The sequence below is a fragment of the Salvia splendens genome, chromosome 8 (genome assembly GCF_004379255.2).
Source record: "Salvia splendens isolate huo1 chromosome 8, SspV2, whole genome shotgun sequence".
In the NCBI taxonomy this organism is placed as follows: Eukaryota; Viridiplantae; Streptophyta; class Magnoliopsida; order Lamiales; family Lamiaceae; genus Salvia; species Salvia splendens.
Window position 1 is genome coordinate 695468 of NC_056039.1, and position 15309 is coordinate 710776.

At 35.2% G+C, this 15309-nt stretch overlaps 3 protein-coding genes across 3 annotated transcripts; 1 reads left to right on the plus strand and 2 right to left on the minus strand.

The window, feature by feature from the left end:
* Window positions 1–159: 159 nt before the first annotated feature.
* LOC121744590 (ethylene-responsive transcription factor ERF017-like) lies at window positions 160–690 on the minus strand. The gene has a single exon (XM_042138186.1). It carries the CDS (start codon window positions 688–690, stop codon window positions 160–162), a length of 531 nt encoding a protein of 176 aa, XP_041994120.1.
* An 8638-nt stretch (window positions 691–9328) lies between these two features.
* On the minus strand, window positions 9329–11632 carry LOC121743061 (E3 ubiquitin-protein ligase AIP2-like). Its single transcript, XM_042136242.1, has 5 exons — window positions 11317–11632; window positions 10689–10914; window positions 10394–10599; window positions 9833–10048; window positions 9329–9728 (listed from the first exon to the last, which is right to left on the minus strand). The coding sequence occupies exons 1-5, from the start codon at window positions 11464–11466 to the stop codon at window positions 9579–9581; spliced, it is 948 nt and encodes a 315-aa protein (XP_041992176.1). The 5' UTR covers window positions 11467–11632; the 3' UTR covers window positions 9329–9578.
* Window positions 11633–13070: 1438 nt separating this feature from the next.
* LOC121743726 (CBL-interacting serine/threonine-protein kinase 25-like) lies at window positions 13071–14995 on the plus strand. The gene has a single exon (XM_042137074.1). The coding sequence runs from the start codon at window positions 13110–13112 to the stop codon at window positions 14460–14462; it is 1353 nt and encodes a 450-aa protein (XP_041993008.1). The 5' UTR covers window positions 13071–13109; the 3' UTR covers window positions 14463–14995.
* The last annotated feature ends 314 nt before the right edge of the window (window positions 14996–15309 follow it).

The following is a 15309-nucleotide window of genomic DNA, read 5'->3' on the forward strand; positions in this document are numbered from 1 at the left end:
AGATTATAGTTGAACAATTTTAGTCTCTAAAAACATCCATATATTCATATATATGCAAGAAATAATCATAAGATCCTGAGTTTTATTTCGTTTCCATGAAAAAAATTTGTGTATATATTAATACATTATACTATATGATTATATCCTATAATTAAAATCTCAGAAATTCCAAAGCCCATGATAATAACTCCCCTCTTCATCCTCACAAACCCTAGCTCCATAATGTGGATCCACATGCATTTCACCGGGCTCCACAAAAGGCCCGAAGCCCGAATCACAGCCCTCATTCGGCTCACAGTTCATGTCCAGCATCTTCCAAAACGACCCATCAACCAAGTCCACCAGCCCGGCCCGGTCCACGTCGTCCGAGTCCCGGGCCTCGACTCCCGCGGCCGCCTGTCCGCGGTAGCTATTCCCGTAGTCTTGGGCAGCCGCCTGGATCTCGTGCGGGGCAAGGGCCCGCCCTCCCGGGATGTCAGGCGGCGGTTCATCCGGGAAGTTGAAGTTGGCGGAGGGGCCGCGGAGGCAGAAGAGGGCGGCGTCGAAGGCCCGCGCCGCCTTCTCGGCCGTGTCGTATGAGCCGAGCCATATCCGCTCCCGGCTGTTGGGGAGGCGTATCTCGGAGACGTACTTCCCCCACTTCCGTTTCCGCACGCCTCGGTACTTGGCCGCCGCCGCCGCGTCGGACATCTTAAATAATTCTCCGCCGCAGGTGTGTTATGTTATTTGAGTTACTACTTACACATTCACTCGCACCGGTGATGAAAGCGTCTTACCAATTCAGCTGCGTCTCGTATATTTATATATAGTTAGTAGCAAGTCCCAAAAATATTGGAAATTGCATGAAGTAGAGCGTATGTGATTGTTAATTTGTGTGGGTGCATGCATGTATACTTATATATATAGTCATATAGAGATAGAGAGAGAGGGGGGCACAGACCACATGATGTGGAAACCAAACATGGGATAACAAAACATATGTCAAAATCGAAATGTGGGAGCGCGTTGACTAGGCGTTTCGATGAAACTAATGAAATGATTGAGAAGCACAAAAATGAATATACACGTGTGAAATTAATATTTCTAATTTTGGGGAAATTATAGTTATTTTGTACACTATAACGTTTTCTGTCTCGATTAGAACTCGATTTGATTAACAATTGCAATTTTTTATGTATTCTGTTGAGTACAAACCAATCTCACATCGGGGAGTCTAGGGAAAGTTGGAAGGTGGATATAATTCATGTCCAACCCCAATCGGTTTGAGGTCTTTTGGGAGTGACCCAAAAATAAATCCGCGCGGACTTGACCCAAAGCGGACAATCCGAACATATTCTAACTGGTTTGTAAAAAACTTTTTAAGTTTTAAGCAATGGCTTAAGTTTCGTATATACAAAGTGTATAGATATAATGGATCGTATAAATTTGAAGCTTTTGGAGTATAAATGGGTTATTCAATTTTTTACGTTTATCTAGTAAGAAATGTAAAAACGTGTTTTTAATATTTGGAGGACGTTTAGGTTGATGGATGTGATAGATAATATTGGTACGATAGGAATAAGATATAATTGAATTATTTATGATATATAGTTATGTGTCTGGATTGATTTGTTATAGTGTATGATAAATTGAAGGACTATTAGTTACCAAAAAATATGATTGCTTTTGTAATCATGCAAAAATGCATAAATTAAAAAATAAAATTAATCTTTAAGTTTATTTTGGAAAATTTGTATTGTAGATATGAGAAGATTAAATAATCATCATAACGATAAAATAATCATCTAATTTGTGTGAGTAGATATGGTATACGGTATACCCGATACCCATCGCATGTCAAATAAAAAGAATTAACTTAACGAATGTCTTTATTATTTGTTGGGACTTTTTTATATACAAAATAAATTTCTATTGGGCTAAACATGTTTTCTACTTAAAACTGACAACGAATTATCTAAGTGCATTTGGTATAGATTAATTCTATGTTTTAGAACGAATTATCTATGTTTTAAAACCGACACTACAAAAAAGTTATTCAGTTATTTAAGTAGACATTTGCACATTGTCAATGGATTACATAATATATGACTTTGGGACATAAAAAGATTTGATAACAGTAGTGACCACAAAAGTTATATCCATGTAAAATATTAATTGGAATGATCAGTTACTTAACTGTTGCCCATAAAACAATTTGGGCCAACTATTTTTTTTTATTTATTTGGACAAAGCTTCTAGAATGGTATGCAAATGTTTTCATCTGAAAAAGAAAGAAAAGAAGATGAGGGGGGGGGGGGGGGGGGGGGTTATTGGTTCACATTTGGTACTCATACCATATGTTCTCACTTAGAAGTAACATAATAAAGGTTATTTATGTAATCTCATTTTTTGTAGTTATATGGTCCCATATATGATCATCTATTATAAAATAGGGACTTGACCAAGAGTACTTTTTTTTGGTTCGAAGAGAAATATTCATCTAGAAGAATTGAAATATTTGACTTTTTGTTTGGAAACACACACTCTCCCACACACACATATATGAACCTTTATATTTATGTATTATTTAGAATCATGCATGTTTCTTTTGCAAAAGTACTCTTTTGAGCTCATTTCCTACGTATGTGTGATAATGACCATTATAATATTGAAGATACAATTATTTTCATTGAATTTATTTTGAAAAATAATAAAAGTTTAGGATGTAAGAAATATCCTTAAGTTAACCATACAATTATTCAGTAGTACCTTTTTTTTATGACACTTTCGTTTGGGGACTTACTTTAATTAAGTTGGGACACCGAATTGAAGATGTTTTTTTTTAGCGTTGGTGGTGTATCTACAAACATAAATTAGAACACAATTTTGTAGGCGTTAAAACTTAAAATTCCATGGTCCATATTTGATATTAGTTAGCATATAGTAAGATTTAATAACCAATATTTATGATTTGACTTTTGTAATAAGTCGTACATAAGTAAAGTGTTTGAAGGTTGACCTTTTCAAAATATATTAGTAGTATTAATTAATGTGTGTTCCAAGGCTGACCTTTTGCAAAATGATAATCTTCTATAGTCAACAAATTATAATTCGGATAAAACTGAAATTTGCTTTCATATTTCTATGAATTACTACTTTATACCAGGCCCATTTCCATCACTCCAGCTATGTACAAATTAATTATATTTGATATTAAAAAAAAACAGCTATGTACAAATTAATTATGTTTTATATTTTAAAAAAAAAGCAATAGATATTCCTCATTTGGCATAAGAATTATGATGATATGATGACTTTGAATCCTCAATCAATTGGATAGAGGTGAAACAGCTTACAAATTAAACTGCAAGTGACTATGCGAGGTAAATATATATTCTAACATACTCCATGTCGCATCCAGTTAGAATTTATTAATTCCTAGTCTTTATTAATTCCTAGTCTTTATTAATTCACATTAAAAATACCAAGAGTTTGATTTATGTTTCAAATTTCTTTTTTGAGGTAAATATTCTAACATACTCCATGTCGCATCCAATTAGAATTGTCGTTATTAATTCACACATTAAAAATACCAAGAGTTGATTTATGTTTAAAATTTATTTTTTAACAAATAAAGAACAATATTTCAACTTTCATATATATATATATATATATATATATATATATATATATATATATATATATATAGGATTGTGATCAAGATAGAACCATTCTTAAACGTAGAACAAATGCCAAACGGAGGTCGTTAGATCTTTTAATCCAATGGTGTTGATTTGCACAACAACTTCCCATTACAACCAAAACTATTATTAATGGGTGAATGCAGATAAGTGAAAAAATAAAGCATGCATGGACTCTTCTTCGTTTCATTCATTCTTCCATCAACATGTGAGTTTTTTCACATGTTGAGTCCGGAATGTCGTGAAAACATAGTCTAATATGTATGATTTTTAATCTTGACCGTAATTTTTTCCTCATCCAATGAATAAAATATGTAGAGTTCTAGGTTCTACACTTAAGAATGGTTCTATCTTTAACGCAACCCTATATATATATATATATATATATATATATATATATATATATATATATATATATATATGGCCATTTGTGATGTAACGAGTGCTAGACAAGAAGAATAAAAATATAATTCAAAATATTATTTTATAACAGAGGGTCTGTAGGTGACATCAATGACAATAGAACTTATTTTAAAATTATTTTAAATATTCCTGAGTGCCAACATTAATGTTGGGCATGCAAATATTTATTTGATCATGCTACAAATACACAATCAAAATCTTGCTCAATTCAGCCAGTCTCCATCCACTCCATCAATTTCCTCAATCTCCAAGCTGCATTTTTAACAAAAAAAACGAAGAGATGAATTAATTGAAGTATCAATTTTAGAAATAGGCACAATAAATACGAAATAAAAGATATTTTGTCACCGAAATAAATAACTAAAACGCATAAATTCAGAATATTTTAAATTTCCAATATAAGATGAAATGAATATGAAAATCACACCATATGATTTACTCTACTTATAAATATTGCTAGGAATTAAAATCGTGTTCTGTGTGTATTTTTTTCGCCTTCAAAAAATTATTATAATACACTTTCTCATACTATGCTATTTTACCAATTAGCCTAATCTAAACCATTTTTAGTAGTGTATTTATTTATTTATTTTACAGCAGATTCACATCTTCTAAAAATAAAATAAAAATACGTACAATGTTAATTAGAGTTCTAGATATTAAGCAGCCTATCCAAAAATATTTACGAAAATGAAAATAATAGCACAACAATATATTTATAATTTTCAATAAATCCCAACAAATTTAGATAGTACTGTACTATAGTTCATACATATTCATAGTATCATCATTAACACTTCTCTTCTATAGCTCCGAATAAAACACCACATTTATTCAAAATTTCCTAATATTAGAGTACCTTAACTGGGAAAAAAATTTAAATCAAATTAAGATAAAACCACCGATCAAACTCATCCATTCCTATCCAACAAATAACCATGGCGGAAACTCCACCATTTCATCGTTGAACGGAGAGCCAGTCTCGTCCTCATCAATCTCAAACGGCGGCGCGCCGTCGATGTAAACCTTGTACTGCTTGCCGATGAACTCCTCCACGTCCAGGTTCAGCCCCAGCCCCATCCACGGCACCTCGTAATCGTGAAACCCCGCATCCGGCGGCGTGCGGCGGCATCACCGCCGGCCAGGGAGAGAAGCAGTAGGGGCAAATCCAGCTGCGATCCGCGTAAGGATACATGCCTCCTTGCAGCGGGGATTTGGAGGCGCTGGCTCTCGAGGAATCGAGGCTTCGCGGCTGGATGATTGGCTGCGGCTGATTGGTGGTAGCACGGTGGTGTTTGAGGGCCGCGACGATCTCGCGCCGTGCCTCCGCCACGTTGAGGTGCTTCTGCTGGTAGGGCTTCCTCGCCAGAAGGCGCCTCCTCGGTCTTCTCGCCGGCGGCGGCGGTGGCGGAAGTGGTGGAGATTTTGTCTGTGTGACTGTTTGATTGGAAGCATCTGGTACAGAATTATCTGCCACGTCATCATTCTTCTCATTTTTATAGAATGATCTTTTCATTTGATCTCTCTCTCTTAATTATGTATAGTTTGCAAGGGAGGAGAGGTGATTATTGAGGGAGGGGAGGGGTTTATATAGGGGATGGTGTGGTGTTCGGGGCCGACGGGGAATTAAAATATTATTTGTCGTCGCTATTTGAGGGAAATTTGAATTAATTATTATTTGCCGTGGCGAGAATACAGTGTGATCGTCGCTGTTTGCTGCAAACGTCATGGTATGACGGGTGTTTTCTTTATTAAACGACAAATACCTTTTTCGGGTTGTTAAAGTACAGTGTACTCATCGTTATTCACGCTGCATACGCCAAATATTGTTTTATGAGAGATAGAATTGAATCTTTTTGACGGTGAAATATGTTAATATAAAAATATATTCATATATGTATATATATATAAAATATAAGGTGATTTTTTGGTTAGAGACTTGAGTGTCAATTCTTATATATTTGATTTCAAGAATTTGCTTTGTTAGAGGCTATATATTCCTATTTTAAAATTGTAAGATAATACTTTGTCTATGTTTGGCCTTGATAATATAGATTTTTGTACGACAATTTATATAATACAGAAGATTCGATGATATTATTTAAATAAAAAATAGGAAATTTTTACATTCTACGCATCAAATTAAATATAGAATGTAGTTGTGTGTTCAACACACATCAAACTACTTTTCGCCTTCTATGAAATAATACGGTGTGCTCGTCTATATTCAAGTAGCATATACCATTATGTGAGTAGTGTTTTCTTTATGGAATCCTAATATTATTTTAAGAGAGCTAAAATTGAATTACGTATTTTTTATAGAAGAAAGATGCTAAAATAAAAATAATTTCAAATATGAATATAAGGTGATTCTTTGGTTCAGCATGCTTCAGCAAATCCTAGCACCCCTTATGTTTGATCTCATAAAGAATTGTTTTGCTAGAGGCTATATATTTCAAAATTTAATTAATAATTTTCTATGTTTCGTTGTGATATAGATTTCTGCACATTGAGTATATACTAATATCGAAGCTACAACGCATTATATGAATAAAAAAGAATTTCTTTTTATCTTGATAGGGCTTAACCTCTCCTTATTAATTTATTTCCATATGTGCCTATTTGTAGCCATTGCTAAATTACATAAAATTAAGATTTAACCTAACTGGTAACTATATTCCTTTTATTGAAGTTAATAAAGAGCAAGGGACGTATCAAATTTTAAATTTAATTAAATGGAAACGTATATATTTAAATTTTATGCAAGCTGATATGTTGATAGTCTAGTATTGGTCATAGTATTATAGTAAGAAAGAAAAAAGAACTTTTATGTGGACTGTGTGTTACTTTTATGATATTTTTCAAGGACTTTGCCTATTTTCGGAATAAATTGTATATTTCTTGGACAAGTAATAAACATTCATGGTACTTTTATTCAATATTTTTTGAATTACTTTGTCTATTTTGGGATATTGTTGTTGTTAAAAGCTTTAATTAATGAATGGGTTGAAATAGAAGTGTTGGTGCAGTGAAATTAACGTCAGCTTATGCCTTGTATTAGTGGCGTATATTATTGACAATGCACCATGTATATGTATACCTCTTCCTTTTGTACTCAAAGTATTTACAAATAGTATATATTTATTTTCACAAGTAAAGCCAAGATATAAATAATCTTGAAATGAATTAATAACTATTTGATTTCACAAGTAAAGCCAAGATGCAACTACATTTTATGTATATGTCTCTTTAGAAAATTCGATCAGCGCTTTTATCGGTTTTAACACTTACTTTAATATGTTGCAAATTGACTCACTTTAGACTCCAAATATCCAAAATTTCACATTGCACATTCTAAGTTAGGTCTGTAACGTCAGTTTAATGGACATGAATTCATAATAATTAAAGATGTATAAATTGGTGTCTATTTAAAAAATATTAAAAAAAGACACCCACGTTAATAATTACTCCAATGGCGAAATGCAATACTAATTCCCAGCATACTGTCACGAATGGAATAAAATCAGCATTTATTTATAAAACAAGTGTAAATTAAAGATTGAGTATATACTACTACTATATAATAACAATAATAATATAAAAGTGATAGCTAGAATTTCAGAGTATCTGCATGTACACAATATTCCCCAACGATAATTCTATAGAGGTGGAGAGTTATTTTATTGGTATAATAATAATACACTGTTCATGTATAAACTCCGAGTGAACTTATATAAAATATGGAGTAGTATTATGCAATTTAATTACTGGAAGGTGGAGGGAGAGGAAATAATTCAATCACCGTTGCAACAGCCCCATTTTTTCCTTTAAAAAAAGGAAAGAAAAACAAGTACTACTATAAAAGTTGCCTTCTTATTTGATTTCACCCAAAAAGTTTACACTTTGTTTACTAATTTAGCTTATATCCGTTATAGTATATATTTAAAAAAATGTAAACTTATTAATTATACAGTTTAAACACGCAATCATCCACTCACAATTCATCATCTCCTACTTTATTTTTATCTCAGTCTGTGTAGCAGGTTATCTACTTTAAATTATTTGTTATTTTCGTGTATTTGTATGATGAGTATAGTTGTAAATTAATAGCCAGTCTTCTACCTTATTTTCTACGTGATATATGTTATATGTACATAAACTGTACATGTAAATTACATTTTTAAAGTATTTTATAATTAAAATTGGTTTATTATTATTAATTCATTTTAAATGAAGATTTTCCAATTAAAATCTACATAATTTGGATAAGATTAACTTTTCCATGGAATAATATCTACATAATTAATTCTAGATCAAACTTAGAATTTGACATAAATCCTTCTGGATAAAACTATTTTAATGATATTTTTAAAATATAATATGGACAAGTTAATAAGAAATTAATAATAAAATTAGTTTACATAAATTAATCTGGTTCAATTTAAAACTAAGGGTCATTATATACATAGGAGTACAATTTATGTATATTTATTCTTCCTAGTATATACTCCTTTTCATCATGATTTTTTTCATAGCATATTAATTTATTTTAAAAATTATAGTACTGAGTAGTATTTTTCTACATCCCACACTAAATCAAGAATATACTTGTATAAGCTTTATCAGAATTAATCATGTATAGTTTCCTAGTTATGTCTGATTGGAGTTCGTCTTCATTTATTTTCCGCATGATCAGGCCTTGAAGTGGAGTGACTCAATTTATTTGGTAAAAAAATATTCTTTCGAATAATCCGAATCAACGAGTGTATAACACCTGGACTAAATTTAATTGTGAATTTAAATTCTAAGAACTCACTATTTTAAAGTGAAATTTATTTAGGCTGACCAAATTTAGTCTAGAGTGGCTGCAATTGCAATCAATGCCGATTTATTTATACATTATCATTGCATTTTTGGGACCATTTTCTGAAGCATATTTTGACCCACCAGCTAAGTAAATTAACTGAAATTTATGGACTTTCTATATCTCTTCCACGTATAGAACTATTCAAATCTTCACTCAGTCACAAGGTAGTTAGAGCTTTTTTTTAGACACAAGATTTAAGAAATTGATGTGTTAAAAATTAAAGTGGAAAAAATAAAGTAAAAGAGAAAATAAAGTATAAGAAATGAAGAGAGTGTAAAGTGTTAGAGAAGATAAAAATTTTACTAAAAAAATAAATGACTCAATTATCTTGAGATAACCCAAAAAAAAAAATATCATATAATACTAATATACCATCTATAGTTTATTAAAATATCCTAAATAATTGAAAATACATAAACTTAACAAAATATCCCATGTTCATAAATTATCCTAATATACCATCTATACTCATATGCTTTAAGAATCAAGATTCAACTCATATTAATCAATGAATACAAACACAATTGAGACAATGACAAGCGTAGAATGATTACAGCCAAAACATGAAAGCTTTGCCAAGCAGAAGCATTTCATCTTTCTCTGTCCATCTATACATACATGTACTCACCCCCGCGTACTGCGTTAGCGGCACCCTTCCGGTCCTCCTCTGCCTCTTTCTCCCTTTCCTTCCAGCTCTCGTAGGCATGATCATCCGTTCTCAGCTCGTGGCGACAGATTGGGCAAGAATTGTGCTCATCCTATCAAACCAAAGATTCAGAGGAAAGTTTCATATTTCGATTAGGGGCAAAGTGAGTTGAAAACAACGAGGTCTAAATGGCATGAGGCCACAGAGAAATATTACCAGCCATGGTTTGAGGCAAGGAGGATGGAACATATGCTTGCAGGGCAACTCTTGCATCTCATCGTTTACGACCAAGTTCTCCTGGCAAATGGAGCACACAGCATCTTTACCGAGCTTCACCAGGATTTCTTCTGCGACTTTCGTGATGGGGAGATTTGCCACGACTTCCTTGCTAGCAGGTGGCACTCTTGGAGCCCCAGATTCATTTGTCAGAAACTTCAACCAATAGATATTAAGCATGTCAAAATTCTCGAGTAATAGACAATAGGTGAAACAGTCAAGTTATTCAATTCAAGAATATGCATATACAGCAAATGTAAAGGAAAAAACTCGTGTATACCCGAATGCACAGTGCACCCACCCCGATTAGGATTTAGGAATGTTTACTATCACCATAGTTAGGGTTTATTGACCACTATAAGAATTTACTGTAAATAGGGCTTAAGTTTTCTTGTGTGCAAGAAAATATAAAAGCTCTTCAAAGACAATGATTCTAGACAAATGAATCGATGCCGACGTAAGAAACATTTGTTCAAGAAGAAGAAGGAAGAGTGAAGATACCTCTGGCAGAATATCATCCAGGCTATTAACCAGCTCGTGCAGTAGGTTCGCAGCACCTTCTCCCGTGTCACCACTCCCTGTTTGCTGCTCTGCTGACGACTCACCATGAAGAAGGGCAGCAGCGGCAGACAGCAGATTTGATTGCACCAACCAAGCAGGCTGTGGAGGCTCGCGGTCTACAGTGAGATGCCCTTCGAATAAATAACCTGCATTACACAATACACATCAAATCCATTTCCAACATAAGCTCAAAGATAGCCAAAACACATAGGGAAGATTAGAAAGATCTCTCCACCTCCACTGTTTCTGCTCTCTCGAGATATTGATTCTTCAGGCCGGTTCTGTACTTCACCTATCTGGTCGTGTGCCTGAGCAATGCAGCTCTGCAGGTGCTTCCTCTCGGAGGCGTCCCCAGCAAGCTGCGCGGCTTCCTGGAAGAGGTTAAGCCCAGCATTCCAGAACCCCGGGGAAGTGTGTCTCGTCTTCAAAACAGTTGCAACACGACACACAACGGTGTAAAACTGCAACGGTCACAAGAACTATTTCAGGTGAAGAACACCCTTGAGCAATAACACAAACACCTTATCCACACTATGCAACAGTAGTACAACATGATCATTTGCCCATTCATCAATTTCGCATTTTTAGGCAAAATTCAATCCTTTCCGAACTCAATCAACATTGTAAAGTAATAAGTATAATCCTAAGTAATTCCCATCTTTCTAATTCATCACAAATAAACACAATCAATGAACCACACCGAACATTTCAGAACTCGATAGGATAGATATTAATCCCAAAACCCCTAAAACTGTGAAATTTTCTAAATTCATCAAATTCTCCTCAATAAATAAATACCTAGAGCTCTAATCAATATTCCGAACACATTTATCCAAAATTAACATCAAATCGAAGAGACTCACCGTTTTGCGCAGATTAGGTGAAGCGGATGAATAATGTTGTTTTAGGAGAGATCTGATTTCGGAAACAGATCCCTCAAACATCTGTTTCTTGGCCAGCTGCTTCTGCAACTCCTGCAGTGTCAGCTGAATTTCCTCTTCGCTCGCCGCCATAATTGATCGATCTGTACTTCGAAATTCTTCAGCTATATCTCTGAAATTCAATCGCAAGAATAATTCTTGAAAGATGGGCTTTCGTTCAGAAATGATGGGCTTTATTTATATGGAATCGAACGACTTCTCGATTTTGGCTTGAGGAAGAGGAAACCAAATTTCGTTGTTTTTTCGTAATTTATTTCTTTTTAAATAAAAAAGTAATTTTGTTCTTTATTGCTATAACTTCGTTTCAGTAGCGCAATGACACGTCGGATAATATCCTCAAAATTAAAATTAAAATTAAAATTATATGGGCTCAAGTTTATTTAGGCCCATTTTAAAAGATTAATATGGGCTAAGATTTAATAGGAATTAGCATCTAAAACGAGCCTATATAATATGGGCCCAAGTTTATTTTATATGTTTTCGAATAGTTAATCAAAACTATTTAGAGATATCATTATTCATCACTTTTGTTTTGGAACTTTGAGTGCATATTAAGATATTGATGATCGCCATTATAAGTATAAACTAATTATGAAATATTCAATCATATTCAAGACTTACTAACTAATAACTAGGTTCAGGGAACTTATAAATCCCATGTACGTAATAATCAATTTTAATTAGCATTTATATATAATATTCATATTTTACAACTCATTTACTCAATAATTCATTTTTAGCAAGTTCATTTCTCTAATACACATATTTCATAATTTGTTTATCAACTATGCATAACAAAATGTAGTGGATGCGAGACTACAGATAGATAGGCAAAAGAAAGGAACAAAAGCAAATGAAAGTCGTTACTCAATGGAGACACGGTGTCGACCGCTTCACCAGAAAAAGAAAGGAACAAAAGCAAATGAAAGTCGTTACTCAATGGAGACACGGTGTCGACCGCTTCACCGGCACCCCGTTATGACCTTTCAATACGATTAAGGGTCAAAGGTCAAAATACTTTTACAACTATGAGGGTTTACCTTTTCTATACATCGATTGATTTTGCAAATGATTTTTAAAAATAAAAGGAGGTCAATAATCTACAGGAAATTGTAATTTATTTCATTGATTTTTTCTATGGTATTATATAATTTCAATCCGAGTTGGATTAACGCCGGCCACACGTAATCGTTGTTCATTTATTTAGATGTTGCATGATAATCTACAACAAAAATCATTGTAATATACATAAGAAAATCATCTTTACATATGCCTGACAAATAATAGTAAATGTAGGCTTCTCGTTAAATGTATACTTGCATCCACTAAAATATAGAGCTCAATCAAATTAAATCTCTATGATAAAATGACTAATTTAACAAACCCCATTTCACATAGAATAAAGTGAATAATATATGTATAATAATTCAAATGGCCACCACATCTAATAAATAAATATTTGTACATCCGATGTTGTGTTATGGTGGTCCACTAAGATCCACCAAGGGTTATATACATTAATTTTTTAAAAATAAAAATTATCGACACCTTACAATAATTAATAGTATCAATTAACACTTGGATTAAATCATATTAATTTATTTCATCATTATATATTATATATCACCCACAAATCCTCATTTCTCATTTATCCATTTTTCTCTATTTTTCTTTTATTTATCAAATACTTAGCTAACTATTTTCATGATACAATAATGGCTGAAGAAGCTAAGAAAATCATCTTCGGAAAATACGAAATCGGAGCCCTTCTCGGCCGCGGCGCCTTCGCCAAGGTCTACCTCGGCCGCCGCCTCACATCCTCCGCCGTAGCGGAAGAGACGGTGGCGATTAAGGTAATAAAAAAAGAAGAAGCGATCAAGAGCGAGAAAGCGACGGAGCAGATCACGCGCGAGATCGCCGTGATGCGGCGCGTGCGCCACCCCAACGTCGTCGAGCTCAAGGAGGTCATGGCGACCAGATCCAAAATCTATCTCGTGATGGAATACGCCTCCGGCGGCGAGCTCCTCTCCACCGTGGCGCGCGGCCGCCGCCGCCTCGACGAGTCCGCCGCGCGCAGCTACTTCCAACAGCTGATCTGCGCCGTCGACTTCTGTCACAGCCGCGGCGTCTTCCACCGCGACATCAAGCCGGAGAATCTCCTCCTCGGCGCCGACGGCCGCCTCAAAATCTCCGATTTCGGCTTGTCGGCGCTCTACGAAAACCCTAGCTCCGGCGCCGGCGGACTCCTCTACACGCGGTGCGGCACCCCTGCCTACACCGCGCCGGAGGTCCTCCGTACGAAGGGCTACGACGGCGCGAAGGCGGATATATGGTCGTGCGGCGTCGTATTGTACGTCCTCCTCGCCGGATTCCTCCCTTTCGATGACCGGAATCTCGCCGTCATGTTCAGAAAGGCGATCAGGTCGCAATACTCGATCCCGCCGTGGTTCTCCACCGAAACGAAGCGCTTGATGTATAAATTGCTGGATCCGAATCCGGGTAAACGGATCTCGATTCCGGGTATAATGCGGGTCCCGTGGTTTAAAATCGGGTTGCAAAACCCTAATTCAATCTCGACCGATGAAGCTGAGGTTAAAATCGAAGAAACGATTGAGAAATACCCTTCTTCTCCGGCGATACTAAATGCATTTCAGCTTATCACCTCGATGTCGACTGGTCGGTTCGACTTATCTGACCGGAAAGGGGACTTCACGTTTACGTCAAAACGATCGGCTAAGGTGACATTGGGGAAAATTGAAATGGTTGGGAAGAAATTAGGGTTTAGTGTTTCGAGGTTGAAGGACTTCAAATTGAGGTTGTTGGGGGCGGACGAGGGGCGGAAAGGGCGGCTCTTGGTCACAGCCGAGGCGTTCAAGGTGGGGCCGGAGGTGACGGTGGTCGAGTTTTCAAAGGTTTCCGGTGACACTTTGGAGTGTATTAGGTTTAGGGAGGAGGAGATTAGGCCAGGGTTGAAGGATATAGTTTGGACATGGCAAGGAGATACTAGTTTTATGGGTTGTGATCAAATTAATGGTCAAGAAGATGATAAAACACAACTCAGTTGGTAAGACGCTTCTTCTCGATTCAAAAGTTTGGTGGTTCGAGTCATCATGGGGTAAATGACAACCAATGTCGATCCACGTATCGTTACTATTATCATTCTTATTTATTTGTATATTTAGTAATGAGTAATTTTTACAATTCATTAGTGGTATTTTAGTTCTATTGTAAAGATGGGTTGATGGATCAAATATTTGGATCCAAATCCATGCATGTTTATAATTTGGAAATGTATAGCATGAGATAGTATAAAATCTCGTGTTCCTTGACCTATTGGGTGATCAAGAAAGTGGTGATAACAAGAGATGAAGCATTGGCAATGATGAATCCATCAATCCACATCTGACTTGTCAACTGTGACAATTCTGTATTATAGCCATAGCTAGATACGGATAAGCAGACATGCAATACTTATCGATAGTCAAAGAGCCTAAAATGGCTTGGTTAAGAGACAATAGAACCATGCCACGATTGTGTTAGGAACTTATATAGGCCTTCGCCTATAAAATGACCTTTTAGCCAGTGATTCGCGAATTTTTTTTTTCTATTTTTTTTTCAGAGTGATGTGTATAAGCTTATGATTCTTTTGGAATTTATGTATATGATTGATTTGTATTTTTGAGTGTATATTGGTTTATATATAGCTTAATGTGCATGTTTTATAGTTTGAGTGTGGTGTCTTTGTTCCATGGGGATGCACGGACAGGCGCGATACTGGGATGCACGGACAGGCGCGATATTTGTTGTATGAGCACTCTGTTGCAGATGCCGCCCTAATTATGTTAGTTATGTAGTGTTTTCATATGTGATTTATTGGAGTAGTATTTTTTTCATTCTTGTTGCCAGTGGCGAAGC

What these genes read in the sequence shown, in the direction of transcription:
- LOC121743726 (XM_042137074.1), top strand. Translation starts at nt 13,110, where the DNA reads ATGGCTGAAGAAGCTAAGAAAATCATCTTCGGAAAATACGAAATCGGA.
- LOC121744590 (XM_042138186.1), bottom strand. Translation starts at nt 690, where the DNA reads ATGTCCGACGCGGCGGCGGCGGCCAAGTACCGAGGCGTGCGGAAACGG.
- LOC121743061 (XM_042136242.1), bottom strand. Translation starts at nt 11,466, where the DNA reads ATGGCGGCGAGCGAAGAGGAAATTCAGCTGACACTGCAGGAGTTGCAG. An exon ending in AGAGAGCAGAAACAGTGGAG is followed by an intron (nt 10,600 to 10,688) that starts GTGGAGAGATCT and finishes TGTGTAATGCAG; the next exon opens with GTTATTTATTCGAAGGGCAT. An exon ending in CTTGCCTCAAACCATGGCTG is followed by an intron (nt 9,729 to 9,832) that starts GTAATATTTCTC and finishes TTGGTTTGATAG; the next exon opens with GATGAGCACAATTCTTGCCC.